Source organism: Pteropus vampyrus, unplaced genomic scaffold, assembly GCF_000151845.1.
Source record: "Pteropus vampyrus isolate Shadow unplaced genomic scaffold, Pvam_2.0 Scaffold79, whole genome shotgun sequence".
Classification (NCBI taxonomy): Eukaryota; Metazoa; Chordata; class Mammalia; order Chiroptera; family Pteropodidae; genus Pteropus; species Pteropus vampyrus.
In genome coordinates, this window is record NW_011888860.1 from 976996 (window position 1) to 994604 (window position 17609).

Below are 17609 nucleotides of genomic sequence, written 5' to 3' on the forward strand. Positions count from 1 at the left end.
TGAGCACCTAACTCTCTTCCCCTAAAAGTTTGGTCTGGATGTTCTTGCTAAGGGTAGCTAGAGACCCTCAACTGGGATGGTCCCCCGAGAGCAATACTGCATGACCTAACCTACCTGGGGCTCCTGGCATCTCAGCTGCTGGAGCTGCTAGTCTCAGATTACCAGAGGGGAGGGAGGGCGGGTCTAGATCTCAGGCCCTGGGGCCCTCTGTGCAGTGCAAGCCCGAGTTCTCTATTGGCTGCCAGAGTCGGTTGCCGGGGTCTGCAGCAGAGTGGGATTTTTGTTAGTGGACCCTTCTTACTCATGGAGAAAAGTGGAAGACTGTACTGCCTGGCTGGGAATTTCTAGTGGCTCAGAAAGAAGATGAACTGGCCCCATTCCTACATCTTCTTTTGCTGGATTTTCTTTGCTACCTCCAGACTGAGGGGTAAGAGGCTAGAGGATGGGTAACCATTTCCACTCATCTGGGGCTACTTTTTTGTGGGAGACAGAGTGCACCAGGAAACAAAACTAATGATCTAACTGCAAGAAAGTGTTCTGTGCTTCTTACTGACTGGTGCTGATCACAGTAGGGCATGCCACAAAATAACTCTCATTGACCCAAAGCTGATCCTTAGCTGATGCTGTGTTATTCCCAATTCTAGTCCTCAGTCTGTTGTTCTTTGCCTTGAAATACACTTTACACTGAATATTGATCCAGGTCCTTCTTTTTGAGCAGCTGTAGAAACAGCAGATGGAAAATATGCTCAGAAGTTGTTTAGAGACCTTTTTGAAGATTATTCCAATGCTCTTCGTCCAGTAGAAGATACAGATAAAGTCCTAAATGTCACACTACAGATTACACTTTCTCAGATTAAGGATATGGTGAGTATCATAAAATGGTGACTCTTTGGCATGTTGCTTAGAAGGAAACTAATAGTGCTTTCCAAAGGGATGTTTTAACTGAGAATTTGAGAGAGACTGAGAACAGACAGCTCTGTGTGCAAGCTGGTGGGAGAAGGGGACATCAAGGGAAGGAAACTTTCTACAAAATTAATTTTACTAAATGTTACCTAATCCTGGGCATTAACAGTAACAGTCTTAGATCATCTAAAGAAAGATGGGGTTCCATATTATATGATTCCATTTCTATGAAATGTCTAAAATAAAAACCATAGAGACAGAAAGCAGAGTAGTGGTTGCCAGTGGTTATGGGAAGGACAGGAAGAATAGTGAGTAACTGCTTAATGGTCATAGGATTCCTTTTTGGGGGTGACGAAAATTTTTTGGAATTAGATAGTGGTGATGATTGCACAACATTGCAAATATACTGAAAGTCACTGACACTTTACAATGGTTCAAATGGTAAGTTTTGTGTTATGGGAATTTTATCTCAATTTTAAAAAGAAGAAAGGTGGCATTTTCAGATAACATACATTATTTAGTGCTTATATGTGTTTAATTACATAAATGAAACTTGAAAGACTTTTCTTCTGTCCATTGTATTTCCTGACTTTCTCATTCAACTGAATCGCCAGTTGATCAATTTTCAGAACAATTTGAGCAGTTGATCTATGCAAAGATCCAACAACCTAAATATTTGTCCATTTTACATTCCAAATACTAAATGAAGCAGAAAAAAACACGTCTTTGGAAGTCAATCAAGGTGATAGACTGAAAAAGCTCTCACTTATTTATTGAAAATAAATGTGCTCTTGGAATTCCTGTTGCGAATAAGTATTCCAGAGATGGAGGGCATTCAGTTGAGGTGTCTACTAGACATAGTTATATCTGGGTTAATTGTGCAGGATGAAAGAAATCAAATTCTGACTGCCTATTTGTGGATCCGCCAAATCTGGCGTGACGCGTACCTCACATGGGATCGAGACCAGTATGATGGACTGGACTCCATCAGGATCCCCAGTGACCTGGTGTGGAGGCCGGATATTGTCCTGTATAACAAGTAAGTGCAAATCAGTAATTTCTCAGGAATGAACTTGTTGATTTAACAGAATTTAAACATAATGAAAAAGGAACATTTAAAACACACATAAGTTAAGTACCAAGTCATGTTCCTAAGCCCTGAAATTATGGTCATAAAATCTTAGATGATAAAATAATAACCCATAAAAACGTAGAGCTACATTCTTCTTTCAGGTAAGAAACTGTATTTGTATTAGTTAGAGGCTGTTTTAATTTTCTAGGGCTGCTTTAACAGAGTACCATAAACCAGGGGGCTTAAACAACAGAAATATGTTGTTTAGTCTCACATTTGGAGACTAGAATGCAATATAAAGATATTGGCAAGGTTAGTTCTTTCTAAGGACCATGAGGAAGAATCTGTTTCAGGCCTCTTCCTTAGCTTCTGGTAGTTGCTGGCAATCTTTGCTGTTCGTTGACTTGTAGAAACATCACCCAATACCTGCCTTCATTTGCACATGGCATTCTCTCTGTGTGTTGTCTATGTCCATATTTTCCCTTGTATGAGAATACTAGTGGTATTAAATTAGGTGTCCACCCTACACCAGTGTGACCTCATCTTAACTAATTACATCTCTAATGACTCCATTCTGAATAAGGTCACATTCTAAGGTGCTTGGGGCTAAGATTTCAATATGTGAGTTTGTGGGGAGACATAATTCAACCCTTAATAGTAATGCTCCCTTGTCTAAGATCAGGTATCAATAACTATGATACTACTAATATCAAATCAGAATGGGCCAGGTAGAAGCTGGCCTATGGATTTTGGACTTTGCATGGAGTGGAGAATGAACTAGATTATAAGATCACCAGTTGGCCTTTTCCTGGTCCCAGAGCAAAGGGCCTTGAATAAATGTGTAGGGAATGTTTATGCTTCTCAAATTATAAAGTACACACAAATCACCTAAAGAAGTTGTTGAAATACGGATTCTGATTCAGTAGGTCTGGGGTGGAGTTTGATGTTCTGCATTTCTATAAGCTCCAGTTGTTAATGCTGCTGGTCCATGGACCACAATTTGAGAAGGAACTAGATTGTTCTGCCACAGTTCAGGTTCAGTTGATTCACCTGCTTTCAAAGGGGCTTCTCTATTCTTTCTGGAACTCAAGTTTCATTGGGTTGGGAAAAATTTCTCTTTGACTCAGAACAAGATGAATGAGGGGCAGCTCAAGGGGGCTCTCCTGAAAGCTCAGCCTTCTAGTGGGCATGAGTTTTCCCTTCAGGAAGCAATGCTAGTGGGCTGAAACCTGACTTTAGTTTCACTCCTTATTCAGAGAGCTCCTCCAAGGGTTATGACCTCTCGAATCATAGCCGTGATCCTGCTGACCATTCCTCACTCTGAGTGCCAGAGGTATATCTCCCATACCTTTTCTCAAGCAAGATAACATCCAAGTGGTAGTGATTTATTACTCTAACTCATTTGCCTTTCCCTCGCTCTCTCTCTCTCTTTCTCTCTCTCTCTCTCTCTCTCTCTTTCTCTCTCTCTCTCTCTCTCTCTCTCTCTTTCTCTCCCTCCCTCCCTCCTTCTCCCTCTCTCTCCTACACACACAAGGTGAGAATGAAACCTGTTGTCCATTACCTCCTCTCACCCACAGGGTGCAGGGGAATAATCAGAGAATACAGTTTACATAGATCATCTACAGCATTCTATAAAACAATTTTTCCTGGAAAACAAACAGAATGCTGGTTCTTTTCTCCTTCTCACTTTGATTGGCTGAAGCAGTGACCAGCTCCTACTGAAATGCTGTTTTGCAAGTTTGCATGGTAATGTAAGTTAAGCCTACCCCAGTCTTCTCTTGTCAGAGAAGCCAGTTACATGCTTATGAGCTCACACAAACTTTCCATGGCTTTATTAAATTCTATCCTCATCCTCTCTTCCTTCCTCCACTTGAGATGTGAGTTCTGTTCCCCATCCTTTCACACACAGAACCTTTCACCACATTGATTAATCAATACTTTTCTGTTCCTCTGGGTTAACTCTATAGTTTTCCCTGATCTTCTGTCACTGACAGTTATATTACAGATCCTCTCTTCTTCTTTATGTTCTTCTCAGTAATGTCAGAGTTTTACTATTTAGACGAAACTCTAAATGTAGCTGTGGATGGATGTCATTTGCACTTTTTCAGCCAACTAAAATGAGAATTGAAGAGAATTATAGGATTAGGCAAAGGAGCTACCCGAGTCATGGCCATTTCCTTGACCCTGGTCTTTCTAGCTGAATCCCTAGACCCGCAGAATCTTCTGAGCCCAGATATAATGTCACTATTTCTCAGAAGCTGGTATAGAACCTTGTAGACCACAAAATGGGCTTCTTGAATGGTGGTGGGGAGAGGAAAGAGGTGATCCAGTCAGGGATGATAAAGATAGTTGGGCAGGATGGTGCTTAATATCCAGATTCACCACTGGTGCCTGAATCCAAGACAATGAGTAGAAGTTCAAGAAAAGATAAGTAATTTTAAAAAATAATAACTAATAACTTAAACAATAAATTTTCCCAAGAGGCAGATTTGCTTGAAGTTACAAAACCCAACCAGATTTTGAACCAAAATCTCTGTGATATTTCTAAAAATTTATTCCACTTTCTAAATGAGAATGAACCTTATTTATTCAACCAATCCACTTACCTAACTACCTACCCTTCTTTGTTAAATCTTTCTCCTGTGCAAGGCATTCTGTAGTGTCTTGAGGGGTAAATTAGGATCTTAAAACTCAGTCTCTGGCCTGAAGGAACAGTCTAATAAGAAATGTATGTAAAAACTATAATACAGGGTAAAAATGTAAATCCCTTATTACATAAAAATAAAGTGTCATGTTCATTTAAAGATAGAAATTTCATCTAACTGGAGAGGCAGGAAAGGATTCTCAGAGAAGATGGGTTTTGAAGGATGTATTAGGTTTATACATACAGAATATTATAGACAGAGAAAAGAGTTTGAGTAAAAGAGAGAAACTCACAAGATCTGTTAGGGTTTCAGCCTTGGCTGGTGGAGTGTGAGTGAAGGAAACCAGTGGGAGTCATCAGGCTGCAAAGTGAAATTGGAGTAGATCGTGGAACATCTAGAATACTAAACAAAGAAACTCTGGAAGTATTTGGTGGACAATGGAAAACTCTTGCAAGTTTTGAGCCATAAAATAATATGATCAGAGAAACCAGAGATATAAAACAGTTTGAGTCATGAAGTGAATAAATAGTAATGTCTTTAAACGCCTCTTGAGTAGCTGGGGTGATGTTTACAGACAGTGGGTTTCTGGTTAGGTTTGGCCAATGGGGAAGGCCAGTGGGCAAATGGAGGAAGAAAAGAAAGTGAGGTTGGAGTATGCATTCTCTTTCTCCCTTCCTATAGACTTATCTTTGGCTGGCTGTGTCCCTTGACAGAAAATCCTAACTTCCATCATGGTATTTTCCAAATGAAAACAGAAATTCTGTACCCAAAAATGCCAGGCATAAATGTCAATAAAACAAAAAGAAAATTTATCCAGAATAAATTATTATCTCTTAGATTATGGGTGAAAGATTTTTTTTCTATTTTCCAAATGTTCTTCAGTAAATATGTACAATTTTTCCAACAGCGACAAAAAGTTGTTTTAATGTTCTTGTGTCCAAAGTTAACAAAATCAGGTAAGCAGATTTTAGCTTTGACAGGTTTACTTTTTGCCTGGATGTATAAATCATTATACATTTACCAAGATCATAGCACTGGGAATGAAGAGGAAAGGACATAGAGCAAAGATGCTTAAAGGAAGATCCAAGAGAACTCAGCCCTGACTAGTGACAGGAGATGGAGAAAGGGAAAATTAAGAGTTGATTACAGATTTTCAAACCAAGCTGATAAGGAGAATGATGATTCATTGCCAAAGACACTAAAGTGATGGGCACAGGTTGGTAAGCTGTCTGGAGTAATAGGTTGGTGAGTTCTTCTGGTAAGTTGCTTTCATTTTCCTTCCATAACCTCCAGGGCAGATGATGAATCTTCTGAGCCTGTGAACACCAATGTGGTCCTGCGGTACGATGGGCTGATCACCTGGGATGCACCAGTCATCACCAAAAGCTCTTGTGTGGTAGATGTCACCTACTTCCCCTTTGATAACCAGCAGTGTAACCTGACCTTTGGTTCCTGGACTTACAATGGCAATCAGGTGGACATATTCAACTCCCTGGATAGTGGAGACCTCTCTGACTTCATTGAAGATGTAGAGTGGGAGGTTCATGGCATGCCTGCTGTGAAGAATGTGATCTCCTATGGCTGCTGCTCTGAGCCTTACCCAGATGTGACATTTACTCTCCTTCTGAAGAGGAGGTCCTCATTCTATATTGTCAACCTCCTCATCCCATGCATCCTCATATCTTTTCTGGCTCCCTTGAGTTTTTATCTCCCAGCAGCCTCTGGGGAAAAGGTCTCCCTGGGAGTGACCATCCTTTTGGCCATGACTGTATTTCAGCTCATGGTGGCAGAGATCATGCCGGCCTCAGAAAATGTCCCTCTGATAGGTGAGTTCAAGTGTCTTACACTTTGAGCCTAACTTTGTAGTGATCGGGGTTATGTTTGTGCCTTTAAACTCATAACAGTTAGGTTAGCTAGGTCAGCACAGGCTGTCACTTGCTTTATTTAGTGTCTTCAGTTAGAATCTTTGAATACATATGTGGCTGTTGCAAACGAAACTGGTCTTGTGGTCTCCAGGTTGACACAAAAGAAGACTGAGAGGCAATATAGTTTAGAGCAGTAGTTCTCAAAGTGTGGTCTCAGACCCACAACATTGTTTTAGAAATGCAAATGCTCAGGGCCCACCCTAGACCTCCTGAATTAGAAACTCTGGGGGCAAGGGCTACAATGTTTTAACAAAACTTCTGGGTGATTTTGATGCACTTTTTGTTCAAATCTAAAAAAACACTGGCTATAAATGAAAGGCCTTATCTTGATTTTGAAGTCAAAGAAATCTGCATTTAAACTGACTTCACCATTCACTTCTTGATCAATCTTAGACTAGTTACCTAATCTTTGAGTCTCTGCTATAAATTTGAATAACTACTACCTTATGTATCGTTGCTTAGCACAGAACCTGGTACATGGTAGGTACCAAGTAAACAGTGGCTAATTTCATCTTTTCACATCACAAGGTGTCTCTTTTTGGGAAGAGTGGCAAACATGGTAGAAATGATGAACTGGATTTTTAAGCCTACCATCTACTCTTAATATAATAATTTTCAACTTTTATTTGGTATAATAGGTGTGGGAAGTCTTGTTAAAATGAAGTTTCCTATACTGAGAGAGTTTGATTTACAATCTTAAGCAACATTTGGGAATCTGAGATGATTCTAAACTAGAGCACATTTTAAAAAATCTGTAATAAAGAAATGTCTCTCTGAGGGCGGGACTGTAAACTTAGACTACCATTTCTGTCTCCCATTTACATCCCTTATTCTGAGATCCCTCCTAACATCTTCAACACCTACTCTCTGTCACAAGGATACCATTCAGCTCCAACACCTCTTAGTGACATGCTGTTGTAATAGATGCTTACCTGAATCAGAAGCTAGACCTAATTTTTAGTTCCTTAAAGTAAGCAATGAAGAGAGATTTCACAACACTAAGAGACTTAGAGATTAATATCAAAGAGGTATTGTTCCACCCTTTTACCCTCTACTGAATCCAGTATTACCCAATATTCAGATGTTACTACATTGGTTCTTGGGAGATTTCTTTCTTGTTATGTCTTTCCAAGCAAAACAAAGACACACACACAGACAAACACACACATACAGACACACAAGCACATACTCCTTTTAAAGAAATAGACACAGAGGGTTTTCTCCCCTCCCCCTACTCCACTACTAATAAAGAAGAAGAGAGGTATTGGCATTTTTATTACCTCTCTTGAGGCAGAAATGATTGACAGTGATGGCATCCAATCACAACCCTATTTGAGGCAGGACCAGTTGGCAGATTCTTCTCTCTTCTTTAACACATTCAATAACGAGCTGGCTCAGTTTCTGAAGAGAGATGTTTTAGGACATTTCTTAGAAATTTTGAAAGCATTACCTGTTCTGTTTCTGTGGTAGTATGAAATGTATCTTTTTTAGGAAGGGTGTACACAGACCTTGAGAATGTTTATTAACAATCATAATTTGTTATTTGTAGCACCTATGAAATGTACTTCCAATCTTATAGAAATGTGTTTAAGTTTTCTTCATAAATGTAGTATTTGATCTAGGCTTCTGGCCCATAGCCTTTACCATATTAAGAAAGGTCCCATTTACTTTTAGTTTAGTCAGAGCTTTTAACAAGTAATAAACAGATGATAAACATTATCAACTGTATTGTCTTCATCTGATAAAATAATCATGTAGGTTTTGTTTTTTACCCCATTAATATGGAACAGCTTGCATAAGATATGATTTATCTGTTACTTAAAAGTTTGGTAAGGACGTGGTTCCATAGTGTAGTGGTTAGCACGTCTGCTTTACATGCAGAATGTCCTGGGTTCACACCCCAATGGAGCCACAGTCCATGGTCTATGGCTACCCTGAACAAGCCCAATGTCTGATCTTAGAAGCTAAGCAGGGTCAGGCCTCATTAGTACTTGGATGGGAGACCACCTAGGAAGACCATGTGCTGTAGGTATTTAAAAAAAAAAAAAAGGTTTGGTAAAACTCATCTATGAAAACTTTTGGCCCTAGAGCATTTGTTGGGAATGAGCAATACAAGTATTTTATTAATTCCCATTTCTATCTAGGTTTTTCACATGTATTATTATCAGCTATTTATATTGTTTTATTGTTTTCTAAACTTCTATTCTGTTATTTCCTCTTTTGCATCTTCTCTCTCTCTTTCTCTTCCCCCCACCACCCTACCTCCATTTCATGAGTGGCCTTATTGAAAGTTTATCAATTTTATTACTCTTTTGAAATACCTTGCTTATGGTTTTCTTCATCTTCTCGGTTTTTTGTTCTATATATCATAAATTTATACCCTTACCTTTATTGTTTCCTTCTTTAATTTTTCTTTTCATGGATATTTGCTTTATGTGATCACTTGTTAATGACTAATAGGGATACAGTATCTCCTTTCTTACTCAATAGGAATGAGCTTTCATGATACTGAGATCTGAAGATAATTCTGAGAACTGGCCAAGATCTTTAATTGTTTGTTTGTTTGTTTGTTTGTTTGTTGAAAGTGGAAATTTTCATATCCTGATCTCATAAAACATTTATAAACCTATTAACTCAATGCAAGGGACAGTGCTGAGGACTTTACATGTATCATCTCAATCAAGCCTCACCATATTCCTATAAATTAGATACTATTATACCCATTTTACAAAGAAAAAAAGCTGAGCTTAGCAGAATTATATAACTTGTTTCAGACCACAAGTCTACTGAGTGACAGAGTTGAGAACTGACCCCAAGAAGTTTGATTCAGCAGTCTATACTAGTAACCATTAGTGTACACAGCTTCTTTATAATAGGTGGTTGTTTTTTGAGCCAAACTTGAGGACAATTTTAAGCTAACTTGGTTGCTCTTATTTTCCAGGCAAATACTACATAGCCACGATGGCCTTGATCACAGCCTCCACTGCCTTGACCATTATGGTGATGAATATCCACTTCTGTGGGTCCGAGGCCCGGCCAGTGCCACACTGGGCCAGGGTGGTCATCCTGAAATACATGTCCAGGATCTTGTTTGTCTATGACGTAGGTGAGAGCTGCCTTAGTCCCCACCATAACAAGGAGCGGGACTGCATCATGAAGGTTTATGGCAAACTTCCAGAGCCTAATCTAAAAACAGCCAGGTACAAACACCCTCCCAGGAAGAAGGAAATGAACAAACTCTTAAAGAATGACTTGGAGTACGAGGGTGAGAACCAGCAGGATGGTGGTAGTTACTGTGCACGGTACAAAGTATTGACAAGGAATATTGAATACATTGCCAAATGCCTCAAAGACCACAAAGCCACCAATTCCAAGGGGGGTGAATGGAAGAAAGTTGCAAAAGTCATAGACCGATTCTTCATGTGGATATTTTTCATTATGGTGTTTGTGATGACCATTTTGATCATAGCAAGAGCAGATTAGTGGGTATTTGGTATGGGATTAATATAATTTTTTGTGATCTACTTTAATAGTCTTCCAAGTCAGATATATAGATGTTATGTAGCCTTTATTGTTAATTTTTAACTTCAAATCAATATTATAGCTAACTGTCAGGTTAAATTTAAGCAGGAGGTCCAAAATTTCTTGAATAGAAAGATGGAGGAAATAGAGAAGGATTCTTTTATAGCCTACCAGAGCGGTAAGTAGCTGGCTTCTAGACCACACATTATTCTCCCTTCTAGCAGTGCAGCAAATATTACTCTTTAAAGTTTAAAACAAAACAAACAAATTTCCCTTTAGTTCATATTAAAGCATGCTTTTAAAAAAGGAAAATAGTCATATATTCCTTAATGTGATTTAAATCTTGATGCATAGTGCATTTCAAGCTATATCACAAATGATAGAATAAAAAGTTTTGTCCCATATAAAGAAAGTCTAAGGATTAGCAACTTAAGAGGGAAAAGAGCTTTCTTTGTAATGATGATGTTATATATGTTGGTGATGTCCCATGTAAACTCTAAACATGAAGTCGTTCCTATATTTTAGTCTTTGACTTAAATCAGATAATCAGCAAACTGGGCTCATTCATTCATTCATTCATTCAATTATTCACCAAATATTTATTGAGTTTTTCCTACATGTAATAAAGCTACATGATTCACATTTGCCTTGGGTGTCATAGCAAATCTTATCCATAAGACTGATCCCTTTTGATCTGCACATTCTGTGAGCTGGGCAGGCAAGTCTTTCTAGTCCTCTTTCTTGGAGAAAGAAATCGTGTCAAAGGAAGATGGACATAAGTGACCTACCTCCTCATCATCCAACTAGGTGTTAAGTGGAGCTGGAATTCAAACCCTCAACACTGTGACTTTTAGTTTGGGCCAGATCTGCTAAAGCCACATTGCTTTTGGCCATGACAGATCATGATTCAAGATATGAGAAATTGAGGGATTCTCATTCTTAATTCTCAATTTCTGCCCTACATTACTTACTATCCTTCTCAATTTTTTCCTACTTTTAATTAATTGTGTTTTCAAAGTCTCTCCACTCCCACCTTAATTAAAATGGTCTCTCCACATTAAAATGGTCCAAGTACTGATACCCATACCCTAACTTCCAACTCCTCAACTATTCTTTTATCAACTAAAACCAAAAGAACAGAGTGAAGACAGGGATTAATCGAGGAAAGGGAGGATGGTATTTGATTTAAACATATAGACATTGTTCTTTATTCTTGTGTTTACTTATTTGAAAAACATTTATTATGCACCTACTATGTACTGAGTGTTATGTCAGCTTTTGAGGGAAGAAATACAAAATATGGTTTTGACTCTCCAGTTTCTCACATGTTAGTTGCAATTCAGTAGAGGAGACAATCAAGAAAACAATACAGTGTAAAAAGTGCTATCATAGAAAAATAGACAAAATGCCATGGGAACAATGATGATAAATCTGTTTGAAGAAAAGCCTCAGAAAGACTTTGTGGGGCATAACATTTGAACTCGGCTATAAAGGATGAGCAGGGATTTGTTAGACAAAGAAAAAGGTGGAGAGACATTAAGAGGCATTAGGGGAAAGAGCATGAGAAGAGCCGAGAAGAACAGAGGCCTTGGTGTATTCATGGAATTGATAACAAGGAATCGGGAAACAAACTTGGAATAAGACAATTTTTCTTCTTTATTTTAATTATAGAAGTACTTTTTTCAGTTACAGTTGCATTTGGAGGCAAATAACAGAAAGCCCATTGAACCGTGACTTAAGCAGATAGAAGTTATTCATCTACACAGAAATAAATCCAAGGTTGCAAAGTTCAGGGATCTTTTTATCTTCCCTCTGTGTTATTTTAAGGCTTTAAATTTGTGGTATTTTGTAACAACACCAATAGGAAACTAATAGAGTACCTAATTAGCAACTCTGTGTCTATAACTTTTTCCGTATTTTAGATTATTTGGGGGGATAGATTTGTCTATTGCCAGATTGAGATAATTCTATTGAGCCATGCTAAAATAATTTGATCTTTATCCTAAAAACGTTGTGGAGCCACGAAAAAATTTTAAGCAAGGGAGTGATAGTGTTAGATTTATGTTTCAGAAATAAGACTGTGGTGGCAACTACAAAATTGTAGAGAAAAGAAAGAGGCAAAAAGCTCGGTTGAAATGTTTTTTTTTCCTTTTTTCTTTTTCTTTCTTTTTTTTGTTACCAATTCAGAAAATAGATAATGAAGGTTCAACTCAAGACAGTGAGAGTAAGAAAATGAGTCACAAACGATGATCTAGAATAGACAAAACTTGGTGACTGAATGTGGGGTTTGAGAGAAGGAGAATATTTCTGAGCTTCTATCTCAGACAACTGAGGTGAAGAATAAAGGAGGAGTAGGTTTTGGAGGGAAGAATTCTGTTTAGAACATCTTGAGTTGGAAATGCTTATAGAATATCTCAGTAGAAATACCTAGTAAGTAGTCGAACATGTGTTTGGAACTTTGGAGAAAAGTGTAGGCTTAAAAAATATATTTTACGGAGAAGAAAAAAAATATTGTAGATAACAGAGGCTCTGTTCATTCCTCTGGCAACCAAATCAAAGTTGTGACAGAAACAAGGAGCAGCAGCAAAGAAAAATCACCTGAGATCTAGATGAACAAACCATACAACTGGGGAGAAATCCAAGAAATCTCCCTGCAACAGCAGAAGGTAGGACAGGATGAGGATGCAAGGCAACCGGGTCCAGAGCCGCTGAGTGAGATGAAGGTTGTGGCAGTGGCAGCGGCAGACACCTCTTAAAGGGGCCACGAGCAGATTTTTGCGGTGACGGACCTGTTCACTCTGAATATTAGTGTTCCTTCAGCTGTGTGTAGGGGGCACGAGAGACTTACAGGGAGATATTGTTGGAGTGAGGGTCAAGTGAGACTTGCTTGGTACAGAACTGCTGGTGGTATCCATTGTTCCCTGTTGAGCCCTCCCCTCTCCCAGTGCTCAGACACAGCGCCAGCATAGCTGTAACATCATTAAACTGGATAACAGAGGTCACTCTGCCCAGAGGATTCCCTGAAACCCCGCCTACCTCAACTCGGGCCCCACCCAAGCCACATCCAGGTGTATCCTCAGTGAGTCAGATGCGTTTTGCTGAGCAGTGCCTAGACTCACACTGGAGGCAGATGGCCTCATTTTTTGGTGTGGCCTTTTGAGGCAACTATAAGCACAGCATCTGTGGATTGCTTGCTGAATCTTGACAGGTGGCTCCAGAGAGGTAGAAGCTTGGGCTAAATTTGGCCTGCAGCTGAACCCCTCTCAGGATTGTGCAACTTTACACCTACTTCACAAATGCACACTAATAAGACCAGGAGACTTAGGAGCTTGCTTAGTACATAGAAACAGACATGGAAAGGCAGCCAAAATGGGAAGACAAAGAAGCAGAAACCATATGAAAGAGGAGAACTGAGATCCAGATATAATGGAGTCAAGTAATCTAACAGATGCAGAGTTCAAAACACTGGTTATAAAGGTGCTCGATAAACTTTTGGGAAATGTAGAGAACTCCAACAAAAAGATAAAAATGGAGATGGAGATTATAAGAGAGAACCAGTCTGAAATGGAGAACACATTATCTGAGATGAGAAGTATATTAAATGGAATAAACAAAGGAATAAACAAAGTGAATAAAGAAGAGGATCATGTGCCCTATCTAGAAGACAAGAAAGCCAATCAGGACACTCACAGAATGGCAAGAAAAAAGAGCCCAAAACTATAAAGATGATTTAAGGAGAATATGAGATACTATTAAGGCTCCAAATATTCATCTCATCAGTGTAAGTGAAGAAAATCAAGATGTTGAACAGCTGTTTGAAGAAATAATGATGGAAAACCTCCCTAACCTGGTGAAGGAAATGGACATAAAACCCCAGGAAGCTCAGCGGATTCCAAAAATCAGGGATCCAAAGAGGCCCACACCAAGACACATCATAATTAAAATGCCAAAGTTTAAATACAAAGAAAGAATCATAAAAGCTGCAAGAGAAAAACAAATAATTACATAGAAGAGAACACCCATATGACTGGTAGCTGATTTCTCAAGAGAGACTATGAAGGACAGAAGGGCTTGGCAAAAAATACTCGACAGGATGAAGACCCAAGATCTACAACCAAGAATAATTTATCCAGCAAAGTTATCATTTAGAGTTGAAGGACAGATAAAGAGCTTCCCAACAAAAATAAACTAAAGGAATTTATCACTACCAAGCCAGAATTACAGGAAATGTTGGAGGGACCTCTTTAAGAAGAAAAAACATGTATCGAAAACGGGAATAAAGAATGGTAACAAGTACATTCCTATCAATAAGTACCTTAAATGGAAAAGAATTAAGTGTTCCAACCGAGGGATGGAGTGGCTGAAAGGATAAGAAAACAAGACCCCTACATATGAAAAAGAAGGAAATGGAAAAAGATATTGCTGTGATGAACCGAGAAGGTATTTAAGTCAGACAGAGAATGATAAACACTATATGATTTCACTTATATGTGGAATTTGAGGAATAAAATGAACAAATTAATCAAAAACAGACTCACAAATATAGTGGACAATTTGGTGACAGACAGAGAGAAGGGGGGTTTGTGGGGCTGGGAAAATGGGGTGAAGGGTTAAAGAAGTACAAATTAGTCGCCGGTGGATGGTCATGGGGATAGGAAGCATGGCATAAGGAATGCAGTTAGCATTAATACATTGGCTAGGTGGAGGGACAGGGAAGGGAGGGAGCAATTGGGGGGATCATTTTACTAACTATATAGATGTCTAACCAATGTACTGTATACTTGAAACTAATTAAAATTTTTAAAATATAAGAAAGAACTACTGATGAATAAAAAAAAAAACCTGAATTTTGATTTGTCACACTTTTTACTTTATTTTCCCGATGTTATAATTAGCATCTCTAAAAAAAAATTTACCCTCAAATTAATTGTTTAAGTATTTATTAAGTGATTTCAGTGGGTAGGACACAGTGCTACAAACTTTGAGAGATTCAAATGAATGAAAACATATTCTTTGCCAGAATTCCAGAAGCTTATCACTATCATGCATCATTAAAACTTAGCTTTGTTAAGCTGTCATTTCTCCATTCACATGTCTGCTTCTCTAAATATATTTAGTTCCTCTCCAGACCTAGGGCCCAGAAGCTCTGTCATTATTCTCTTCTTATTCTTTATGATAAGGATATTCTCTTTTTATCCTTTGTGTGTAATAAAAGGCCTAGTACAAGGTCATTAGTCATTAAACAATTATTGAATGGATGAGTAAGTGAAAGAAGAGCTGTAGGAGGATCCAGCAAAATGTTGTAGAAGTATAGACTGTGAAAGGGTGCTCATCCTATACAACATACAAAAATAAATACCAGATGGATTGAAGACTTAGATGTAAAAACAAACAAAAGTCCTATAAGAAAATCTAGGAGACTTTTTAAATAAAATTTTCTACCTTAGTAAATTTTAAAATGTGACTGCTATGAAAGAGGGGTCCAGGGCTCTCTGAAGGAGAGTAACAAAGGGAGATTGTTTTAGAAAGGGTGGTTGACCTGCTGAAGAAGTGGTATTTAAGATAAGATCTGAAGGGTAGAAGGAGTTGCCAGAATAAGAGTTAAGAAAGTGTCAGGTTGCAGGCAATGGAAAGGACAGAATTCAAACTTAAGAACGGAGCTGGGCTTATTATTATATGAGAAAGGGAAAGGGGGCCCTAGAAACAGAGAAGTGCAGTGGAATCAGTGACCCAAAGAGACATGAGAGAGGAGATCGGCAAGGTGGGTGAGGTCAGGTCAGGCAGAACCTTGCAAAGTTTAATAAAACACCAATGACTTTGTTTATTGTCTGCCTTGGTGGATTGAGGTGTGCCTGGGTTTGCTGAGGTCCTGACCTTTATTCTTTCTCCTCTTCAGACTCTGTGTCTACTTTTCCATCAGCTCATTGCTCAACCAACGCTTGGCAACTCAGCCATGGGCAAATCTGGCAAATGGACTGTCTTGGTCAAACTGGAAAAACAGGTTCTAGAGTATCTTGAGCAACAGTGGTGAGGCTACTAGTAATGTCATCAACTCCAGAGGCCAGCAAAGAGCTTTCTTCCTATTTCTTCCTTCTTCCCAGATCATGCCTTTCAAATAGGCACTGGCTGTTAAAACTTCATGAACTTGTCAACATATCCAAGCCTCTCTAACACTTAAAAAATAAACTCTGTGACAAAATCTCCCCTCTCTTTGTGTATTTCTATCTCTCTACTCTTCCCAGCAAAGGTTTTTCCTGCATCATTCAAGATTCCAACAGGACAAGAATGGTGTGCTCAAATTAGAATGATTCAAGGAAAAGTTAATAAAGAACTCTTTATAAAGGTGTTGGAAGGATGTAGAGAAACACAGGAGTGGTAAACAACCTCAGGACTAGTAAAGCAGAGCTATTACCACTCTGAGGCCTGAGAAGAGGCAGGAAGGAGTGGTTATCCAAGCCCTGCTGAAGAGAATCATGACCTTTGGTTGAGCAAGTGCAGCAGACTCTGTAAGGAGGGAATTGGGGGACTATGTATCCTCACCTCATTCTCCTTCCCTCCAATCTCCTCCCAGGGCTCACTGTTGACCATACTCAATGGAGTCATGGGAATCTGTTGATGTTGCCTAATACCTGGGACAGAGAGCAGAATGGTGAAGGGTAGAGTATGGATCTGGAGGGACAAAGGGAAGACACCTGGCACATTGCCTCACTCTTTGACTTCACTCTACATTTAAAACCTGACTTCTTTTCATCCCACTCAACTGAAACTGCACTAACCAACTTCATCATTTGGTAATTGCCAAATCTACTGATTACTTCCGAAGCCCCTCTGCTGCTTTTAACAGAACTGACCATTTCCTTATTCTTGAACCATTTCTCCTTTCTCTTCTGTGTTATCACTGTCTGCTTCTTAAATGGCTCATTCTCAGAACCCTTGGCTGGCTCCAATTCCTCCTTTTCTGATAAAGGTTGATGTCCCTCAGTGTTCCATTCTCAGCAATCTTCCTTCATGGTTTTTAATACCCTGATGGTTCTCAAAAATATTTGTCCAGTCTTGCACTCCCCTTAGCTCCAAACTCAATATAATCTTCATGTCAACTGAGTATCGCCACTTGAATGTGTCACAGACCTTCAAATTCATCATGTTCTAAACTAAGCTCATTATCTATGTATATAAGGAGCTAAATAGACTTACTATTCAAGTCTACTCCTCCCCCTGTGTTTCTGTGTCATTTAGCTGTACCACCATCAACTCTACCACCCAGGCTAGAAATCAGGCAGTCATTCTGGATTATTATCTAGGCCAACATCAAACTAATCACTGATCCTATCAATTCTACCTGCTAAGTGGTTTTCAAATCTGTTCTCTTCTCTCTATAACCCTGACAATTGCCTTATTTCAGGTCTTTGTCAATTTTGCCTGGACTTTGCAGTAGCACCTTAACTGGGCCTCCTGTCTCCAGTTACTTCCCTTTCTATTCCATCTTTTTCATCGCTGCCAAACTGATCTTGTCACTTTTAAATGGCTAACTAAATACCTACA

The 17609-nt window shown here is 38.9% G+C and overlaps 1 protein-coding gene across 1 annotated transcript; it reads left to right on the plus strand.

Moving 5' to 3' along the window:
* Positions 1 to 289: 289 nt before the first annotated feature.
* CHRNA9 (cholinergic receptor nicotinic alpha 9 subunit) lies at positions 290 to 10060 on the plus strand. The gene is made up of 5 exons (XM_011362763.2): positions 290 to 427; positions 719 to 864; positions 1788 to 1942; positions 5914 to 6446; positions 9487 to 10060. The coding sequence occupies exons 1-5, from the start codon at positions 364 to 366 to the stop codon at positions 10026 to 10028; spliced, it is 1440 nt and encodes a 479-aa protein (XP_011361065.1). The 5' UTR covers positions 290 to 363; the 3' UTR covers positions 10029 to 10060.
* Positions 10061 to 17609: the final 7549 nt, after the last annotated feature.